The sequence below is a fragment of the Bombina bombina genome, chromosome 2 (assembly GCF_027579735.1).
Source record: "Bombina bombina isolate aBomBom1 chromosome 2, aBomBom1.pri, whole genome shotgun sequence".
Taxonomy (NCBI): domain Eukaryota; kingdom Metazoa; phylum Chordata; class Amphibia; order Anura; family Bombinatoridae; genus Bombina; species Bombina bombina.
This window is the reverse complement of record NC_069500.1, coordinates 868,458,577-868,476,897: the sequence shown is the minus strand read 5'-3', so window position 1 is coordinate 868,476,897 and position 18,321 is coordinate 868,458,577. Positions and strand designations below refer to the sequence as shown.

The 18,321-nt window shown below is 40.7% G+C and overlaps 1 protein-coding gene across 1 annotated transcript in view; it reads left to right on the top strand.

The window, feature by feature from the left end:
• ANTXR2 (ANTXR cell adhesion molecule 2) overlaps positions 1 to 18,321 on the top strand; it is a 584,995-nt gene that overhangs the window by 360,363 nt on the left and 206,311 nt on the right. Inside the window, exon 12 of the mRNA XM_053703194.1 lies at positions 10,118 to 10,213. Coding sequence (XP_053559169.1) covers positions 10,118 to 10,213 — 96 coding nt within the window. The remainder of the gene's footprint in view (positions 1 to 10,117; positions 10,214 to 18,321) is intronic.

The window sequence follows — 18,321 nt, the reverse complement described above, 5'->3', positions numbered from 1 at the left end:
GGCGTTCTGGTTGGAGTCTCTGGATGAGGCTTTACAGGTAGCGACTCCATTGGATGAATATACTTGTCAAGCTTAGAGCATTTAAGCTAGCCAATTCCTTTGTTTCTGATGCCTTTGTTCATTTGACTAAACTAACGGCTAAGAATTCTGTTTTTACTATACTGGCGCGCAGAGCGCTATGGCTTATATCATGGTCAGCTGTCGTGACTTTAATAGATAAGCTACTTAACTTCCCTTCAAGGGGCAGACCCTATTAGGGCCTGCTTTGAAGGAGATCATTGTTAATATCACTGGAGGAAAAGGTTATGCCCTTCCTCAGGACAGGTCCAAATCAAGGGCCAAAAAAGTCTAATGTTCGTGCCTTTTCGAAACTTCAAGGCAGGTGTGGCATCAACTTCCTCTAAGGCAAATCAAGAGGGAACTTGCTCAGTCCATAACGGTCTGGAGACAACCGGAGCTGGAACAAAGATAAGCAGGCCAAGGAGCCTGCTGCTGCCTCTAAGACAGCATGAAGGAACGGCCCCCTATCCGGTAACGGATCCTGTAGGGGGCAGACTTTCATTCTTCCCCAGGCGTGGGCAAGAGATGCCCAGGATCCCTGGGCATTGGAAATTATATCCCAGATATATCTTCTGGATTTCAAAGCTTCCCCCAAAAAAGGGGAGATTTCACCTTTCACAATTATCTGCAAACCAGATAAAGAAAGAGACATTCTTACACTGTGTACGAGACCCATCCAGTTCCAAGAGAGGAACAGGGTCAGAGTTTTTACTAAAATCTGTTTGTGGTTCCCAAGGAGAGGGAACCTTCAGACCTATTTTGGATCTAAAGATCTTAAACAAATTCCTCAGAATTCCATCATTTAAGATGGAAACTATTCGTACCATCTTACCTATGATCCAGGAGAGTCAATAGTGGACTACAATGGATTTGAAGGATGCTTATCCTCACATTACGATGCATATAGATCACCATCGTTTTTCAGGTTTGCCTTTCTAGACAGGCATTACCAGTTTTGTAGCCCTTTCCTTTGGGTTAACTACAGCCCCAAGAATCTTTATGGAGGTTCTGGGGTCGCTTTGGCGGTCCTTAGGCCGCGGGGCATAGAAGTGGCCCCTTATTTAGACAAAAATCCTGATACAGGCGTCAAACATCCAAATTGCCAAGTCTCATACGGACGTAGTACTGGCATTTCTGAGATCGCATGGGTGGAAAGTGAACAAGGAAAGAGTTCTCTATCCCCAATCTCAAGGGTTTCCTTCCTAGGGACTCTGATAGATTTTGTAGAAATGAAAATTTACCTGACGGAGTCCAGGTTGTCAAAGTTTCTAAATTTCTGCCGTGTTCTTCATTCCATCCGCGCCCTTCGGTAGCTTGGTACATGAATGTAATCGGCCTAATGGTAGCGGCAAGGGTCATAGTACCGTTTGCACGCCTACATTTCAGACCGCTGCAACTATGCATGCTCAGTCAATGGAACAGGGATTACACAGATTTGTCCCCCTGTTAAATCTGGACCAAGAGGCCAGAGATTCTATTCTCTGGTGGCTATCTTGGGTCCATCTGTCCAAGGGTATGACCTTCCGCAGGTCAGATGGGACAGTTGTTACAACAGATGCCAGCCTTTTAGGTTGGGATACCGTCTGGGACTCCTTGAAGACTCAGGGATAGTGGACTCAGGAGGAGACCCTCCTTCTAATAAATATTCTGGAACTGGGAGCGATATTCCATGCTCTTCAGGCTTGGCCTCAGTTAGCAACTCTGAGGTACATCAGATTCAGTCGGACAATATCACGACTGTGGCTTACATCAACCATCAAGGGGGAACAGAAGTTCCCTAGCGAGGTTAGAAGTCTTAAAATAATTCACTGGGAGGTGGATTTTCTAAGTCGTCAGACTTTTCTCCTGGGGAAGTCGGAATTCCCTCCGGAGGTCTTTGTACAAGATCAAGCAGAAGAGTGCTTTGGTGTTTTTAACAGCGCCTGCGTGGCCACGCAGGACCTGGTATGCAGATTTGGTGGACATGTCATTTTTTCCATCATGGTCTCTGCTTCTGAGACAGGACTCTCTGTCTCAGGGTCCTTTCAACCATCTAAATTAAACTTCTCTGAGATGGACTGCCTGGAGACTGAACTCTTGATGTTATCAAAGCATGGCTTCTCCGAGTAAGTCATTGATACCTTAATACAGGCATGAAAGCCTGTCACTAGGAAAATTTAACATAGATATAGCATAAATATCTTAGTCATATGAATCCAAGGGTTACTCATGGAGAAAAGTCAGGATTCCCAGGATACTATCTTTTCTCCAAGATGATTTTGAGAAAAGGGTTGTCAGCTAGTTCCTTAAAAGGACAGATTCCTACTCTGTCTATTCTTTTGCACAAGCGTCTGGCAGATACTCCAGACGTTCAGGCATTTTGTCAGGCTTTGGTTAGAACCAAGCCTGTGTCTAAACCTGTTACTCAGCCATGGAGCTTAAACCTGATTATTAAGGTTCTTCAAGGAGTTCCGTTTGAACCTCTTCTTTCTATAGATATCAAACTTTTTATCTTGGAAAGTTCCTTTTTGGTAGATATTTCCTCGGCTCGTAGAGTCTCCGAGTTATCTGCTTTACAATGTGATTCTCCTTATCTAGTCCTCCGTACGGATAAGGTAGTCCTGCGTATCAAAACTGGGTTTTTTACCTAAGGTGGTATCTAACAAGAATATCACTCAAGAGAGTGTTGTTCCATTCTTGTATCCTAATCCTTCTTTGAAGATGGAACGTCTATTTCACAATTTGGACGTGGTTCGTGCTTTAAAGTTTTACTTACAAGCTACTTCAGATTTTCATCAAACATTTACTTGTTTGTTGTCTACTCTGGACAGAGGAGAGGTCAAAAGACTTCAGCAACCTCTCTTTCTTTTTGGTTAAAAGCATAATTCGTTTAGCTTATGAGTCTGCTGGATAGCAGCCTCCTGAAGGGATTACAGCTCATTCTACTAGAGCTGTGGCTTTCACTTGGGCCTTTTTGAAATGAGGCTTCTGTTGAACAGATTTACAAGACGGTGTCTTGGTCTGCGCTTCATACCTTGCTTCTTCGGAGGCTAGTTTTGGGAGAAAGGATTTTTTTTTTCAGGCAGTGGTACCTTCCGTTTAAGTACCTGCCTTGTCCCTCCCTTCATACGTGTACTTTAGCTTTGGTATTGGTATCCCATAAGTAATGGATGATCCGTGGACTGGAAACACTTAACAAGAGAAAACATAATTTATGCTTACCTGATAAATTTATTTCTCTTGTAGTGTATCCAGTCCACGGCCCGCCCTGTCATTTTAAGGCAGGTAATTTTTCTCCAACATAGGTGTGTCCGGTCCACGGCGTCATCCTTACTTGTGGGATATTCTCTTCCCCAACAGGAAATGGCAAAGAGCCCAGCAAAGCTGGTCACATGATCCCTCCTAGGCTCCGCCTACCCCAGTCATTCTCTTTGCCGTTGTACAGGCAACATCTCCACGGAGATGGCTTAGAGTTTTTTAGTGTTTAACTGTAGTTTTTATTATTCAATCAAGAGTTTGTTATTTTGAAATAGTGCTGGTATGTACTATTTACTCAGAAACAGAAAAGAGATGAAGATTTCTGTTTGTATGAGGAAAATGATTTTAGCAACCGTCACTAAAATCCATGGCTGTTCCACACAGGACTGTTGAGAGCAATTAACTTCAGTTGGGGGAACAGTGAGCAGTCTCTTGCTGCTTGAGGTATGACACATTCTAACAAGACGATGTAATGCTGGAAGCTGTCATTTTCCCTATGGGATCCGGTAAGCCATGTTTATTACGATCGTAAATAAGGGCTTCACAAGGGCTTATTAAGACTGTAGACTTTTTCTGGGCTAAATCGATTCATTATTAACACATATTTAGCCTTGAGGAATCATTTTATTTGGGTATTTTGATATAATAATATCGGCAGGCACTGTTTTAGACACCTTATTCTTTAGGGGCTTTCCCAAAGCATAGGCAGAGCCTCATTTTCGCGCCGGTGTTGCGCACTTGTTTTTGAGAGGCATGGCATGCAGTCGCATGTGAGAGGAGCTCTGATACTTAGAAAAGACTTTCTGAAGGCGTCATTTGGTATCGTATTCCCCTTTGGGCTTGGTTGGGTCTCAGCAAAGCAGATACCAGGGACTGTAAAGGGGTTAAAGTTCAAAACGGCTCCGGTTCCGTTATTTTAAGGGTTAAAGCTTCCAAATTTGGTGTGCAATACTTTTAAGGCTTTAAGACACTGTGGTGAAAATTTGGTGAATTTTGAACAATTCCTTCATGTTTTTTCGCAATTGCAGTAATAAAGTGTGTTCAGTTTAAAATTTAAAGTGACAGTAACGGTTTTATTTTAAAACGTTTTTTTGTACTTTGTTATCAAGTTTATGCCTGTTTAACATGTCTGAACTACCAGATAGACTGTGTTCTGAATGTGCGGAAGCCAGAATTCCTATTCATTTAAATAAATGTGATTTATGTGACAATGACAATGATGCCCAAGATGATTCCTCAAGTGAGGGGAGTAAGCATGGTACTGCATCATTCCCTCCTTCGTCTACACGAGTCTTGCCCACTCAGGAGGCCCCTAGTACATCTAGCGCGCCAATACTCCTTACTATGCAACAATTAACGGCTGTAATGGATAATTCTGTCAAAAACATTTTAGCCAAAATGAACACTTATCAGCGTAAGCGCGACTGCTCTGTTTTAGATACTGAAGAGCATGACGACGCTGATAATAATGTTTCTGAAGGGCCCCTAACCCAGTCTGATGGGGCCAGGGAGGTTTTGTCTGAGGGAGAAATTACTGATTCAGGGAACATTTCTCAACAAGCTGAACCTGATGTGATTACATTTAAATTTAAGTTGGAACATCTCCGCATTCTGCTTAAGGAGGTATTATCCACTCTGGATGATTGTGACAAGTTGGTCATCCCAGAGAAACTATGTAAAATGGACAAGTTCCTAGAGGTGCCGGGGCTCCCAGAAGCTTTTCCTATACCCAAGCGGGTGGCGGACATTGTTAATAAAGAATGGGAAAGGCCCGGTATTCCTTTCGTCCCTCCCCCCATATTTAAAAAATTGTTTCCTATGGTTGACCCCAGAAAGGACTTATGGCAGACAGTCCCCAAGGTCGAGGGAGCGGTTTCCACTTTAAACAAACGCACCACTATACCCATAGAGGATAGTTGTGCTTTCAAAGATCTTATGGATAAAAAATTAGAAGGTTTGCTTAAAAAGATGTTTGTTCAGCAGGGTTACCTTCTACAACCAATTTCATGCATTGTCCCTGTCGCTACAGCCGCATGTTTCTGGTTCGATGAGCTGATAAAGGCGGTCGATAGTGATTCTCCTCCTTATGAGGAGATTATGGACAGAATCAATGCTCTCAAATTGGCTAATTCTTTTACCCTAGACGCCACTTTGCAATTGGCTAGGTTAGCGGCTAAGAATTCTGGGTTTGCTATTGTGGCGCGCAGAGCGCTTTGGTTGAAATCTTGGTCGGCTGATGCGTCTTCCAAGAACAAGCTACTTAACATTCCTTTCAAGGGGAAAACGCTGTTTGGCCCTGACTTGAAAGAGATTATCTCTGATATCACTGGGGGTAAGGGCCACGCCCTTCCTCAGGATCGGCCTTTCAAGGCAAAAAATAAACCTAATTTTCGTCCCTTTCGTAGAAACGGACCAGCCCAAAGTGCTACGTCCTCTAAGCAAGAGGGTAATACTTCTCAAGCCAAGCCAGCTTGGAGACCAATGCAAGGCTGGAACAAGGGAAAGCAGGCCAAGAAACCTGCCACTGCTACCAAGACAGCATGAAATGTTGGCCCCCGATCCGGGACCGGATCTGGTGGGGGGCAGACTCTCTCTCTTCGCTCAGGCTTGGGCAAGAGATGTTCTGGATCCTTGGGCGCTAGAAATAGTCTCCCAAGGTTATCTTCTGGAATTCAAGGGGCTTCCCCCAAGGGGGAGGTTCCACAGGTCTCAGTTGTCTTCAGACCACATAAAAAGACAGGCATTCTTACATTGTGTAGAAGACCTGTTAAAAATGGGAGTGATTCATCCTGTTCCATTAAGAGAACAAGGGATGGGGTTCTACTCCAATCTGTTCATAGTTCCCAAAAAAGAGGGAACGTTCAGACCAATCTTAGATCTCAAGATCTTAAACAAGTTTCTCAAGGTTCCATCGTTCAAGATGGAAACCATTCGAACTATTCTTCCTTCCATCCAGGAAGGTCAATTCATGACCACGGTGGATTTAAAGGATGCGTATCTACATATTCCTATCCACAAGGAACATCATCGGTTCCTAAGGTTCGCATTCCTGGACAAGCATTACCAGTTCGTGGCGCTTCCTTTCGGATTAGCCACTGCTCCAAGGATTTTCACAAAGGTACTAGGGTCCCTTCTAGCTGTGCTAAGACCAAGGGGCATTGCTGTAGTACCTTACTTGGACGACATTCTGATTCAAGCGTCGTCCCTTCCTCAAGCAAAGGCTCACACGGACATTGTCCTGGCCTTTCTCAGATCTCACGGATGGAAAGTGAACGTGGAAAAGAGTTCTCTATCTCCGTCAACAAGGGTTCCCTTCTTGGGAACAATAATAGACTCCTTAGAAATGAGGATATTTCTGACAGAGGCCAGAAAAACAAAACTTCTAGACTCTTGTCGGATACTTCATTCCGTTCCTCTTCCTTCCATAGCTCAGTGCATGGAAGTGATCGGGTTGATGGTAGCGGCAATGGACATAGTTCCTTTTGCGCGCATTCATCTAAGACCATTACAACTGTGCATGCTCAGTCAGTGGAATGGGGATTATACAGACTTGTCTCCGAAGATACAAGTAAATCAGAGGACCAGAGACTCACTCCGTTGGTGGCTGTCCCTGGACAACCTGTCACAAGGGATGACATTCCGCAGACCAGAGTGGGTCATTGTCACGACCGATGCCAGTCTGATGGGCTGGGGCGCGGTCTGGGGATCCCTGAAAGCTCAGGGTCTTTGGTCTCGGGAAGAATCTCTTCTACCGATAAATATTCTGGAACTGAGAGCGATATTCAATGCTCTCAAGGCTTGGCCTCAGCTTGCGAGGGCCAAGTTCATACGGTTTCAATCAGACAACATGACAACTGTTGCGTACATCAACCATCAGGGGGGAACAAGGAGTTCCCTAGCGATGGAAGAAGTGACCAAAATCATTCTATGGGCGGAGTCTCACTCCTGCCACCTGTCTGCTATCCACATCCCAGGAGTGGAAAATTGGGAAGCGGATTTTCTGAGTCGTCAGACATTGCATCCGGGGGAGTGGGAACTCCATCCGGAAATCTTTGCCCAAGTCACTCAGCTGTGGGGCATTCCAGACATGGATCTGATGGCCTCTCGTCAGAACTTCAAAGTTCCTTGCTACGGGTCCAGATCCAGGGATCCCAAGGCGGCTCTAGTGGATGCACTAGTAGCACCTTGGACCTTCAAACTAGCTTATGTGTTCCCGCCGTTTCCTCTCATCCCCAAGCTGGTAGCCAGGATCAATCAGGAGAGGGCGTCGGTGATCTTGATAGCTCCTGCGTGGCCACGCAGGACTTGGTATGCAGATCTGGTGAATATGTCATCGGCTCCACCTTGGAAGCTACCTTTGAGACGAGACCTTCTTGTTCAGGGTCCGTTCGAACATCCGAACCTGGTTTCACTCCAGCTGACTGCTTGGAGATTGAACGCTTGATCTTATCGAAGCGAGGGTTCTCAGATTCTGTTATCGATACTCTTGTTCAGGCCAGAAAGCCTGTAACTAGAAAGATTTACCACAAAATTTGGAAAAAATATATCTGTTGGTGTGAATCTAAAGGATTCCCTTGGGACAAGGTTAAGATTCCTAAGATTCTATCCTTCCTTCAAGAAGGATTGGAAAAAGGATTTTCTGCAAGTTCCCTGAAGGGACAGATTTCTGCCTTGTCTGTGTTACTTCACAAAAAGCTGGCAGCTGTGCCAGATGTTCAAGCCTTTGTTCAGGCTCTGGTTAGAATTAAGCCTGTTTACAAACCTTTGACTCCTCCTTGGAGTCTCAATTTAGTTCTTTCAGTTCTTCAGGGGGTTCCGTTTGAACCCTTACATTCCGTTGATATTAAGTTATTATCTTGGAAAGTTTTGTTTTTAGTTGCAATTTCTTCTGCTAGAAGAGTTTCAGAATTATCTGCTCTACAGTGTTATCCTCCTTATCTGGTGTTCCATGCAGATAAGGTGGTTTTACGTACTAAACCTGGTTTTCTTCCAAAAGTTGTTTCTAACAAAAACATTAACCAGGAGATTATCGTACCTTCTCTGTGTCCGAAACCAGTTTCAAAGAAGGAACGTTTGTTGCACAATTTGGATGTTGTTCGCGCTCTAAAATTCTATTTAGATGCTACAAAGGATTTTAGACAAACATCTTCCTTGTTTGTTGTTTATTCCGGTAAAAGGAGAGGTCAAAAAGCAACTTCTACCTCTCTCTCTTTTTGGATTAAAAGCATCATCAGATTGGCTTACGAGACTGCCGGACGGCAGCCTCCCGAAAGAATCACAGCTCATTCCACTAGGGCTGTGGCTTCCACATGGGCCTTCAAGAACGAGGCTTCTGTTGATCAGATATGTAGGGCAGCGACTTGGTCTTCACTGCACACTTTTACCAAATTTTACAAGTTTGATACTTTTGCTTCTTCTGAGGCTATTTTTGGGAGAAAGGTTTTGCAAGCCGTGGTGCCTTCCATTTAGGTGACCTGATTTGCTCCCTCCCTTCATCCGTGTCCTAAAGCTTTGGTATTGGTTCCCACAAGTAAGGATGACGCCGTGGACCGGACACACCTATGTTGGAGAAAACAGAATTTATGTTTACCTGATAAATTACTTTCTCCAACGGTGTGTCCGGTCCACGGCCCGCCCTGGTTTTTTTAATCAGGTCTGATAATTTATTTTCTTTAACTACAGTCACCACGGGTACCATATGGTTTCTCCTATGCAAATATTCCTCCTTAACGTCGGTCGAATGACTGGGGTAGGCGGAGCCTAGGAGGGATCATGTGACCAGCTTTGCTGGGCTCTTTGCCATTTCCTGTTGGGGAAGAGAATATCCCACAAGTAAGGATGACGCCGTGGACCGGACACACCGTTGGAGAAAGTAATTTATCAGGTAAACATAAATTCTGTTTTTCATTTAAACTACAGTCACCACTGCACCCTATGGTTTTTCCTTTCTCGTCTTGTTTTCGGTCGAATGACTGGATATGGCAGTTAGGGGAGGAGCTATATAGCAGCTCTGCTGTGGGTGAACTCTTGCAACTTCCTGTTGGGAAGGAGAATATCCCATAAGTAATGGATGATCCGTGGACTGGATACACTACAAGAGAAATAAATTTATCAGGTAAGCATAAATTATGTTTTTTAATATTATTTTTAAAAACCGGGCACTCATTCGTGAAAGTTTACCTTTATTTTAAGGGGCCCATTTATCAAGCTCCATATGGAGCTTGAGGGCCAGTGTTTCTGGCGAGCCTTCAGGCTCGCCAGAAACACCAGTTATGAAGCAGCGGTCTAAAGACTGCTGCTCTATAATCTCTCCGCCTGCTCTGAAGATGCGGACAGAGATCGCAGCAATTCAACCCGATCGAATACGATCGGGTTGATTGACACCCCCTTGCTAGCGGCCGATTGGACGTGAATCTGCAGAGTGCGGCATTGCACCAGCAGTTCACAAGAGAGCGTATTGCTTTCCGCATTCAGCGAGGTCTGTCGGACATGATCCGCAATGTCGTATCATGTCCGACAGGCCTTTCATAAAGTCTCACTTAATTCTCCAGTATTCTCCCCTTTTTAATGGTTGCACTATTCAACTGATTTTACTTACCACCCAGCTAAAATGTAAGTCGGCATTGGCTAAAAGGATCTCATATTAAAAATATTACAAAGTATTACATTGCCCCCACGCGGTTACTTCGTAATGCCACCCAGCTAGCAAACTTTTTTTGTGCTGTACACTGTTCTCTAAAGAAAGAGACACAAAAACTGCAGCACAGATTTACTTGATTTGATAATATCAGCTTGGCGGGCTTCTTTTTCTTTCTTTCAGACCAATGGCTTAGCAGCAGTCATTGCAATTTTGGTCATCCTTATCCTCATAGCCATTGGATTGCTTTGGTGGTTTTGGCCTCTCTGCTGCAAACTGGTAAGTTGGGAAATTTAAAGCTATACAAGTTACATAAAGACATTTTTTACATCTATGTGAATTATATATAATAAACAAAAATATCATATATCTTGTTTTTAATTACTTTATTTTGCCCATTTTTGCTTCTTTAAAGATGCATATTTTTAACTTTCTAGTATGGCTCTGTATCAGTTAATACTGGAGGAATGCTGCTGTAAGTGTAAGTGGACATGATTTAGATACAGCATACAATTTTAAAAAAAAACAACTTTCTAATTTACTTCTATTAAGTTTTCTTTGTTCTCTTGGTATCTTTTGGTGAAAAGCATGGACGCATACTTAGGAACCAGCCCATTTCTGGATCACTATATGGCAGCAGTTTTGCAAGAATGTTATCCATTTGCAAGAGCACTAGATAGCAGCACTATTTCCTGCCTTGAGTACTCCAAATACCTACCTAGGTATCTCTTCAACACAGAATATCATGGGAACGAATTATCAAATTTGATAATAGAAGTAAATTAGAAATGTTTTTAAAATTGTATGCTCTATCAATACAATTTTGGGGTTTCATATCCCGTTAAACAGTCATAGGACTCAAGCAACTCATCTGTATTTAAGACCATTTGTCTCTAGAAGACTATAGTCCAGATTACAAGTGGACCGCAAAAATATTAGCGATATTATGCTCTAAAATCTGGCCTTAAAAATGTGTCAATAATTATCTATAATTTGTATTGAGATCAGAACAAACAGGATTGGCACGTTTTTTCTCAAAACCGATAATGTAAAAAGTGCTTTTGAGAAACAATGAAAATATTTGATTATGATCGTGTTGACATCAAAAAGAGCTCAATTGCAGCTGTTAACACTCAGATAATTATCAAATTATCGAATGATAGATTGTGATAGGCCCCCCCAAATAAAATAAAAAATACATACTGAATTGTATCTGCTTCAAACTGAGTACTGTGTGCTCCATTGCTTAATCTTGAAATACAGATACAAATGTAAAAATCTGGAATTCCAAAATCCAGATGATTTCATTAATATTTGTAAAAAAAATTTTTTTACCATTTTTCCCCACCAGTAAATCGCAGTCTTCTCTTCCTGCATCTTTTGGTTTGGCTTTTATTTTCTACAATGCAAATGCTAGTCTGTATTTATTTAAAACAACAACTTTTACCTTTCTGAAAATACATTTTGTTTATTTTTCTGATGGTACTATGTATACAAAAGTATTAAAATGACTTAAATATTGCCTAAGTGATGATATTGTTGGTTACACTTCGTTTCATCCCCTCTCCAACCTATCCCATTTTACAGATGCAAATATTCCGAAATCCAAACCTTTTCCAGTACCAAGCAGTTTGGATAAATGGGTTTGCACCTGTATATATATATATATATAAGAAAATACTAAGAATTTAGTATTGCCAAACTGCATTAATAATTCTATATATTATCTATAAAAAAAATGTTGGTGGAGTCTTTACCATTTTCGAAGTTACTATCCATTTGCTCATGAAGATTTGGGGGGAAAAAATCACTGTTAAAAGAAAATATTACTCCATCATTATGAAACAATTATACAAAAGCCTCAGCATTAATTTGATGCTTTGTAGTCCATTATAGTCTGTCATCTGTTATGCTTAATCCATTGCATATAAAAAATATATTTTTTAAAAAATATTAATTTTCAGTTTAATCTATAATTGAAGACCTTTTATTCTCCATTTTCATAGTTCTTTCCTAAAAAAAACCCCCATGGTAATAGTTTTAAAATTGCTTTTATAATCTCTTAGAATTGTTATATAGTGATGTCTAGCACTTGCATTTAGATATCCTAAGTGTACCCAGATTATCAAATGCAAAATTATAAATTTGTCTGGGACAAAGTCATCTAAGCAATCATATATTTTTTTTACATAATAGCACATTTAAAATAAATAAATAAATACAAATAAAAAAAAAACAGTGGCTAATGCATAGGTAAGCTGATTCCATCACTATGTATGTATAAAATCTACAAACATCTGAGGTAGAAAAAGAAAGAAATTAAAAATATAATTCTCTTTCTGGGTTAAAACATCTGCTGCTGTATTGATTCTGTTGTATCTACCAGTATCTAGTGAGTGATCAGTGTGCTATTTAGTACCATTTTAAAACATAATAGGGAAAACAGCCTACAAATCTCTTTTCCATTTACAACATTAAACACATCATAAAATATAAAAATAATAATTCACCTTCAATAGTTTTTTTTTTTTCTTTTCACTGAATGAAACGGGAAAATGCTTAAATGTTTCTTAGTTGAAAGACAACTGTATTTAAATTTATGATACATAGTTAAATGTGTGGCAGATGTAGTCACTGTTTTTTTGGAACCATTGATGTAAAAAAAAAACTCCCAGAAATATAGACAGTAGTTTGTTGTAGCAGTTGAAGATATCCCAAGATAGCATTTGTTGCTGTTGTACAGTACTGGTGGCAGCAAGCCTGTATTAAAGAGTGCTATTTCTACTTTAACATCTGCGTTGGCTCAAATATTTATGAACTGGGACATTATTGACAGACTCAAAAACTTATCTTTGCTTTCTGTAGGGTTATATAGTTTGCAATTAATATTTTATAAAGTACTGACCTCATTGTAAATTCATAAAGATTACATTGTACGGTTGAAATGTCTCTGTAGTTGTTTTACATTCCCAATCATGACATTGAATCATATCACAATAGCTTGTAAAATATATTTATAAAGTAAATTATTTTGTTTTCAACATAGTTGACTGCCAAACAGTAGATTCAATGATTCTCAAGAGTAGGGTACTATTTCTCCTGTTAAGTGTAGTCAGTCCACGGGTCATCCATTACTTATGGAATATATCTCTTCCTAACAGGAAACTGCAAGAGAATTACCCAGCAGAGCTGCTATATAGCTCCTCCCCTCACATATCATACTCAGTCATTCTCTTGCAGCCTAACTAAAAAGGAAGCTGTGAGAGATCTGTGGAGCTTAAACTTAGTTCTTAATGTTCTTCAAGGCGTTCCATTTGAACCCCTTCATTCCATTGATATCAAGCTGTTATCTTGGAAAGTTCTGTTTTTGATGGCTATTTCCTCGGCTCGAAGAGTCTCTGAGTTATCTGCCTTACATTGTGATTCTCCTTATCTGATTTTTCATTCAGACAAGGTAGTCCTGCGTACTAAACCTGGGTTCTTACCTAAGGTAGTTACTAACAGGAATATCAATCAAGAGATTGTTGTTCCATCTCTGTGTCCTAACCCTTCTTCAAAGAAGGAACGACTTTTGCATAATCTGGACGTAGTCCGTGCCCTGAAATTCTATTTGCAGGCAACTAAGGATTTTCGTCAAACTTCTTCCCTGTTTGTCGTTTACTCTGGACAGAGGAGAGGTCAAAAGGCTTCGGCTACCTCTCTCTCTTTTTGGCTTCGTAGCATAATACGCTTAGCCTATGAGACTGCTGGACAGCAGCCTCCTGAAAGGATTACAGCTCATTCTACTAGAGCTGTGGCTTCCACCTGGGCCTTTAAAAATGAGGCCTCTGTTGAACAGATTTGCAAGGCTGCGACTTGGTCTTCGCTTCACACTTTTTCAAAATTTTACAAATTTGACACTTTTGCTTCGTCGGAGGCTATTTTTGGGAGAAAGGTACTTCAGGCAGTGGTTCCTTCTGTTTAATGTTCCTGCCTTGTCCCTCCCTTCATCCGTGTACTTTAGCTTTGGTATTGGTATTCCATAAGTAATGGATGACCCGTGGACTGACTACACTTAACAGGATAAAACATAATTTATGCTTACCTGATAAATTCCTTTCTCCTGTAGTGTAGTCAGTCCACGGCCCGCCCTGTTTTTTACGGCAGGTCTAAATTTTAATTAAACTCCAGTCACCATTGTACCCTATGGTTCCTCCTTTCTCGTCTGCTTTGGTCGAATGACTGAGTATGATATGTGAGGGGAGGAGCTATATAGCAGCTCTGCTGGGTAATTCTCTTGCAGTTTCCTGTTAGGAAGAGATATATTCCATAAGTAATGGATGACCCGTGGACTGACTACACTACAGGAGAAAGGAATTTATCAGGTAAGCATAAATTATGTTTTTCTTTCATAGGATGGTGAGAGTCCACAAGCCATCATATGTGGGATCAAAGTCCAGTTCTACAGGCTTGTGGACTCTCGCCATCATGAAAGAAAATTAATTTATCAGGTAAGCATAACCTTTGTTTATATATAGGCATGGAATTTCCAAGATATTAAAAAACCCTTAGACAAATGAGGCATATTTTAAACAGGAACTATAAGAAAAGAACAAAAAAGTATTGTACTGTCTAAAAATGTTTGCTCGCTTTAAATGTGACAAGCATGTGACATTTATTATTTAATAAAAAATGGAAATTTTAGGTAAAGTACTATTTGAACATACATTTTTGCTGACATAATGGGATACATTTATTCAATGTCGATCGGACATGATTTGCTATAGCGAATCGTGTTCACTCGACATCGCCAAATGCCAACAGCATACGTTGTCTGCATTTATCATTGCACAAGCATTTCTAGTTACTCCCCTTACAATATGAACCCAGTTTTTTTCTTTTCAAATGATTGAAAAATATGTAATTGAGGTGCCTTATGGTATTATACAGTTGAGGTATGTGGCATGTACCTCTTGCACTCAACTTGCCTCTTACCACTTGCTATGCTTGATTTATGTGTGTATGTGTGTATGTGTGTGTGTGTGGGGGGGGGGAAGAACCCAGGTTACTCCTGTTCAGTGTAATGGAGAATATGTACAAAGTTCTGTGTTTTATATCATGTGACGTGGCTAGTCCTATCAGAGAGAGGTGGGGCAGCACAGATTGGTTAGTATAACTCATGGAGTTTGTTTATTAGTCACTCATGGTGCTTTCCGAAGATTTTATTTTATTTAAAGCTACATAAAACTACAAAGCAACCTTTATAATTAATGTTAAAAATGACAGTGTAGTTGGGAGCAGTAAGGTTATTTTGTAGTAAAAATCTGGGATATTTTTGGTCATTAAGTGATTATATTTGTTTGTTTGTTTGTTTTGTTGGTTTATGCCCATTTGAGGAATTGTAACCTCTTAAAGGGACAGTTTACAGCATAATTTGTATTGATTAAAAAGATAGATAATCCCTTTATTACCCAGTTTTGTATAACCAACACTGTTATAATAATATATGTTTACCTCTGTGATTACTTTGCATCTAAACCTCTGTAGACTGCCCCCTTATCTCAGTGCTTTTGACAGACATGCAGTTTAGCCAAATCAGTGCAGACTCTTAAATAACTCCACAGGAGTAAGCACAATGTTATCTATATGACACACATGAACTAGTACTGTCTAACTGTGAAAATCTTTCAAAATACTCTGAGCTAGGAGGTGGTTTTCAACGGTTTTAGAAATCAGTTTGAGCCTACGTAGGTTTAGCTTGTCAAAAATACCACCAAGGGAACAAAGCAAATTTAATGATAAAAGTGAATTGGAAAGTTGTTTAACCCTTTGAGTGCTAAGCACTTTCCCACCTGGGTGCTATGGTTTTTTAAAGTTTTTTTTTTTTATTTTATATTTTTAAATATATATTTTTTTTACTTTTTTTTATTTCAGATCCCCAATACTTACACTGTTGGAAAGGTTAGGTGATTACCTTTCCAACGGTGGGTCTTGTGGGTCTGAAGCTGCTTAGATGCCTGAGATACAGGCTTCTAAGCAGCATGCCCCCTGCTCCTATATTTAACATTGTTAATGTTAAATAAAGTTGCACGGTGACGTCATCACGTCATTGCGCGTGACGTCACCACACGTAACGTGAAGCCCCCGCGATGCCTGTCACTATGCAGACCCGATTGCCGGAGTAGGAGCCGGTATGAGCCCCCAGATCTCCCTCAAAGTGGGAGAGTGCTAGTGACGGCACTGAGCCGTCATTAGCACCTGACTGAGACAATTTGTGACGTCATTAGCACTCAAGGGGTTAAAATCGCATGCCCTATTTGAATCATGGAAGTTTAATTTTGACTAGAATGTCCCTTTAAGTTTCCTGCTGACAGTCATATTCATGCACACTCTATACACAGTTGCCCACTAAGGCCTAGTTTCCATTGAGGTGGTAAAGTTTGGAAACTAGTGGTAACATAAATAATATTTCTTTTGTTAAGTGTATCCAGTCCACGGATCATCCATTACTTATGGGATATTCTCCTTCCCAACAGGAAGTTGCAAGAGGATCACCCACAGCAGAGCTGCTATATAGCTCCTCCCCTAACTGTCATACCCAGTCATTCTCTTGCAAGCCTCAACCAAGATGGAGGTCGTAAGAGGAGTGTGGTGTTTTATACTAAGTTTATTTCTTCAATCAAAAGATTGTTATTTTTAAATGGTACCGGAGTGTGCTGTTTATCTCAGGCAGTATTTAGAAGAAGAATCTGCCTGCATTTTCTATGATCTTAGCAGAAGTAACTAAGATCCATGGCTGTTCTCACATATTCTGAGGAGTGAGGTAACTTCAGAGGGGGAATAGCGTGCAGGTTTTCCTGTAATAAGGTATGTGCAGTTAATATTTTTCTAGGGATGGAATTTGCTAGAAAATGCTGCTGATACCGGATTAATGTAAGTAAAGCCTTAAATGCAGTGATAGCGACTGGTATCAGGCTTATTAATAGAGATACATACTCTTATAAAAGTATATTTTAAAACGTTTGCTGGCATGTTTAATCCTTTTTTTATATATGTTTGGTGATAAAACTTATTGGGGCCTAGTTTTTTCCACATGGCTGGCTTGTATTTTGCCTAGAAACAGTTTCCTGAAGCTTTCCACTGTTGCAATATGAGTGGGAAGGGCCTATTTTAGTGCTTTTCTGTGCAGCTAAAAATACTGACAGACATTCAGCTTCCCTCTGCATGATACAGGATATCTCTGAAGGGCTCAAAAGGCTTCAAAGTCATGTTTGAGGAGGGTAACAATCACAGTAGACTGTGGCAGTTGTTGTGACTGTGTTTAAAAAACGTTTTCTCCAACATTGGTGTATCCGGTCCACGACGTCATCCATAACTTGTGGGAATATTCTCTTCCCCAACAGGAAATGGCAAAGAGCACAGCAAAAGCTGTCCATATAGCCTCTCCCAGGCTCCGCCCCCCCAGTCATTCTCTTAGCCGCTCTGAACAAGTAGCATCTCCACGGAGATGGTGAAGAGTATGTGGTGTTTAGTTGTAGTTTTTTATTCTTCTATCAAGAGTTTGTTATTTTAAAATAGTGCTGGTATGTACTATTTACTCTGAAACAGAACGAGATGAAGAGTTCTGTTTAAAAGAGGAGTATGATTTTAGCAGCAGTAACTAAAATCAATTGCTGTTCCCACGCAGGACTGTTGAGCTGAGAGAACTTCAGTTGGGGGGAACAGTTTGCAGACTTTTCTGCTCAAGGTATGACTAGCCATTTTTCTAACAAGACTGTGTAATGCTGGAAGGCTGTCATTTTCCCTCATGGGGATCGGTAAGCCATTTTCTTAGACTATAGAAAGAATAAAGGGCTTATTATGGGCTATTAACTTGTGGACACTCTTAAGGGCTAAATCGATTGTTTATTTAAGTTGTTTTTTAAAGTTTGAAGTAATTTTCACACTTTTATTGTTTGGGGAACGTTTTTATCGCCAGGCACTAGTTAAGACACCTTCCCAGTCAGGAAGGGCCTTTCACTATAGTAGGCAGAGCCTCATTTTCGCGCCATTATTGCGCAGTTACTTTTGAGTACAGTGCATGCAGCTGCATGTGTGAGGGTCTGGTATCCACTGAAAACGTTCCTAGAAGGCTTGAATTGGTATCGTTTACCCCCCTGGGATAGATGAAGTCGCAATAAAGGCTGTGGCTGGGACTGTAGTGGGGTTTAAAATTGCAAACGGCTCCGGTGTTCCACATTTTAAGGGTTAACAAGCTTGAAAATTGGGGTGCAATACTTTTGAATGCATTAAGACACTGTGGTGAAAATTTGGATAATTCCTTCATAGTTTTTCACATATTCAGTAATAAAGTGTGCCCTGTTTAACATTTAAAGAGACAGTAACGGTTTGTTTTAAAACGGTTTTTG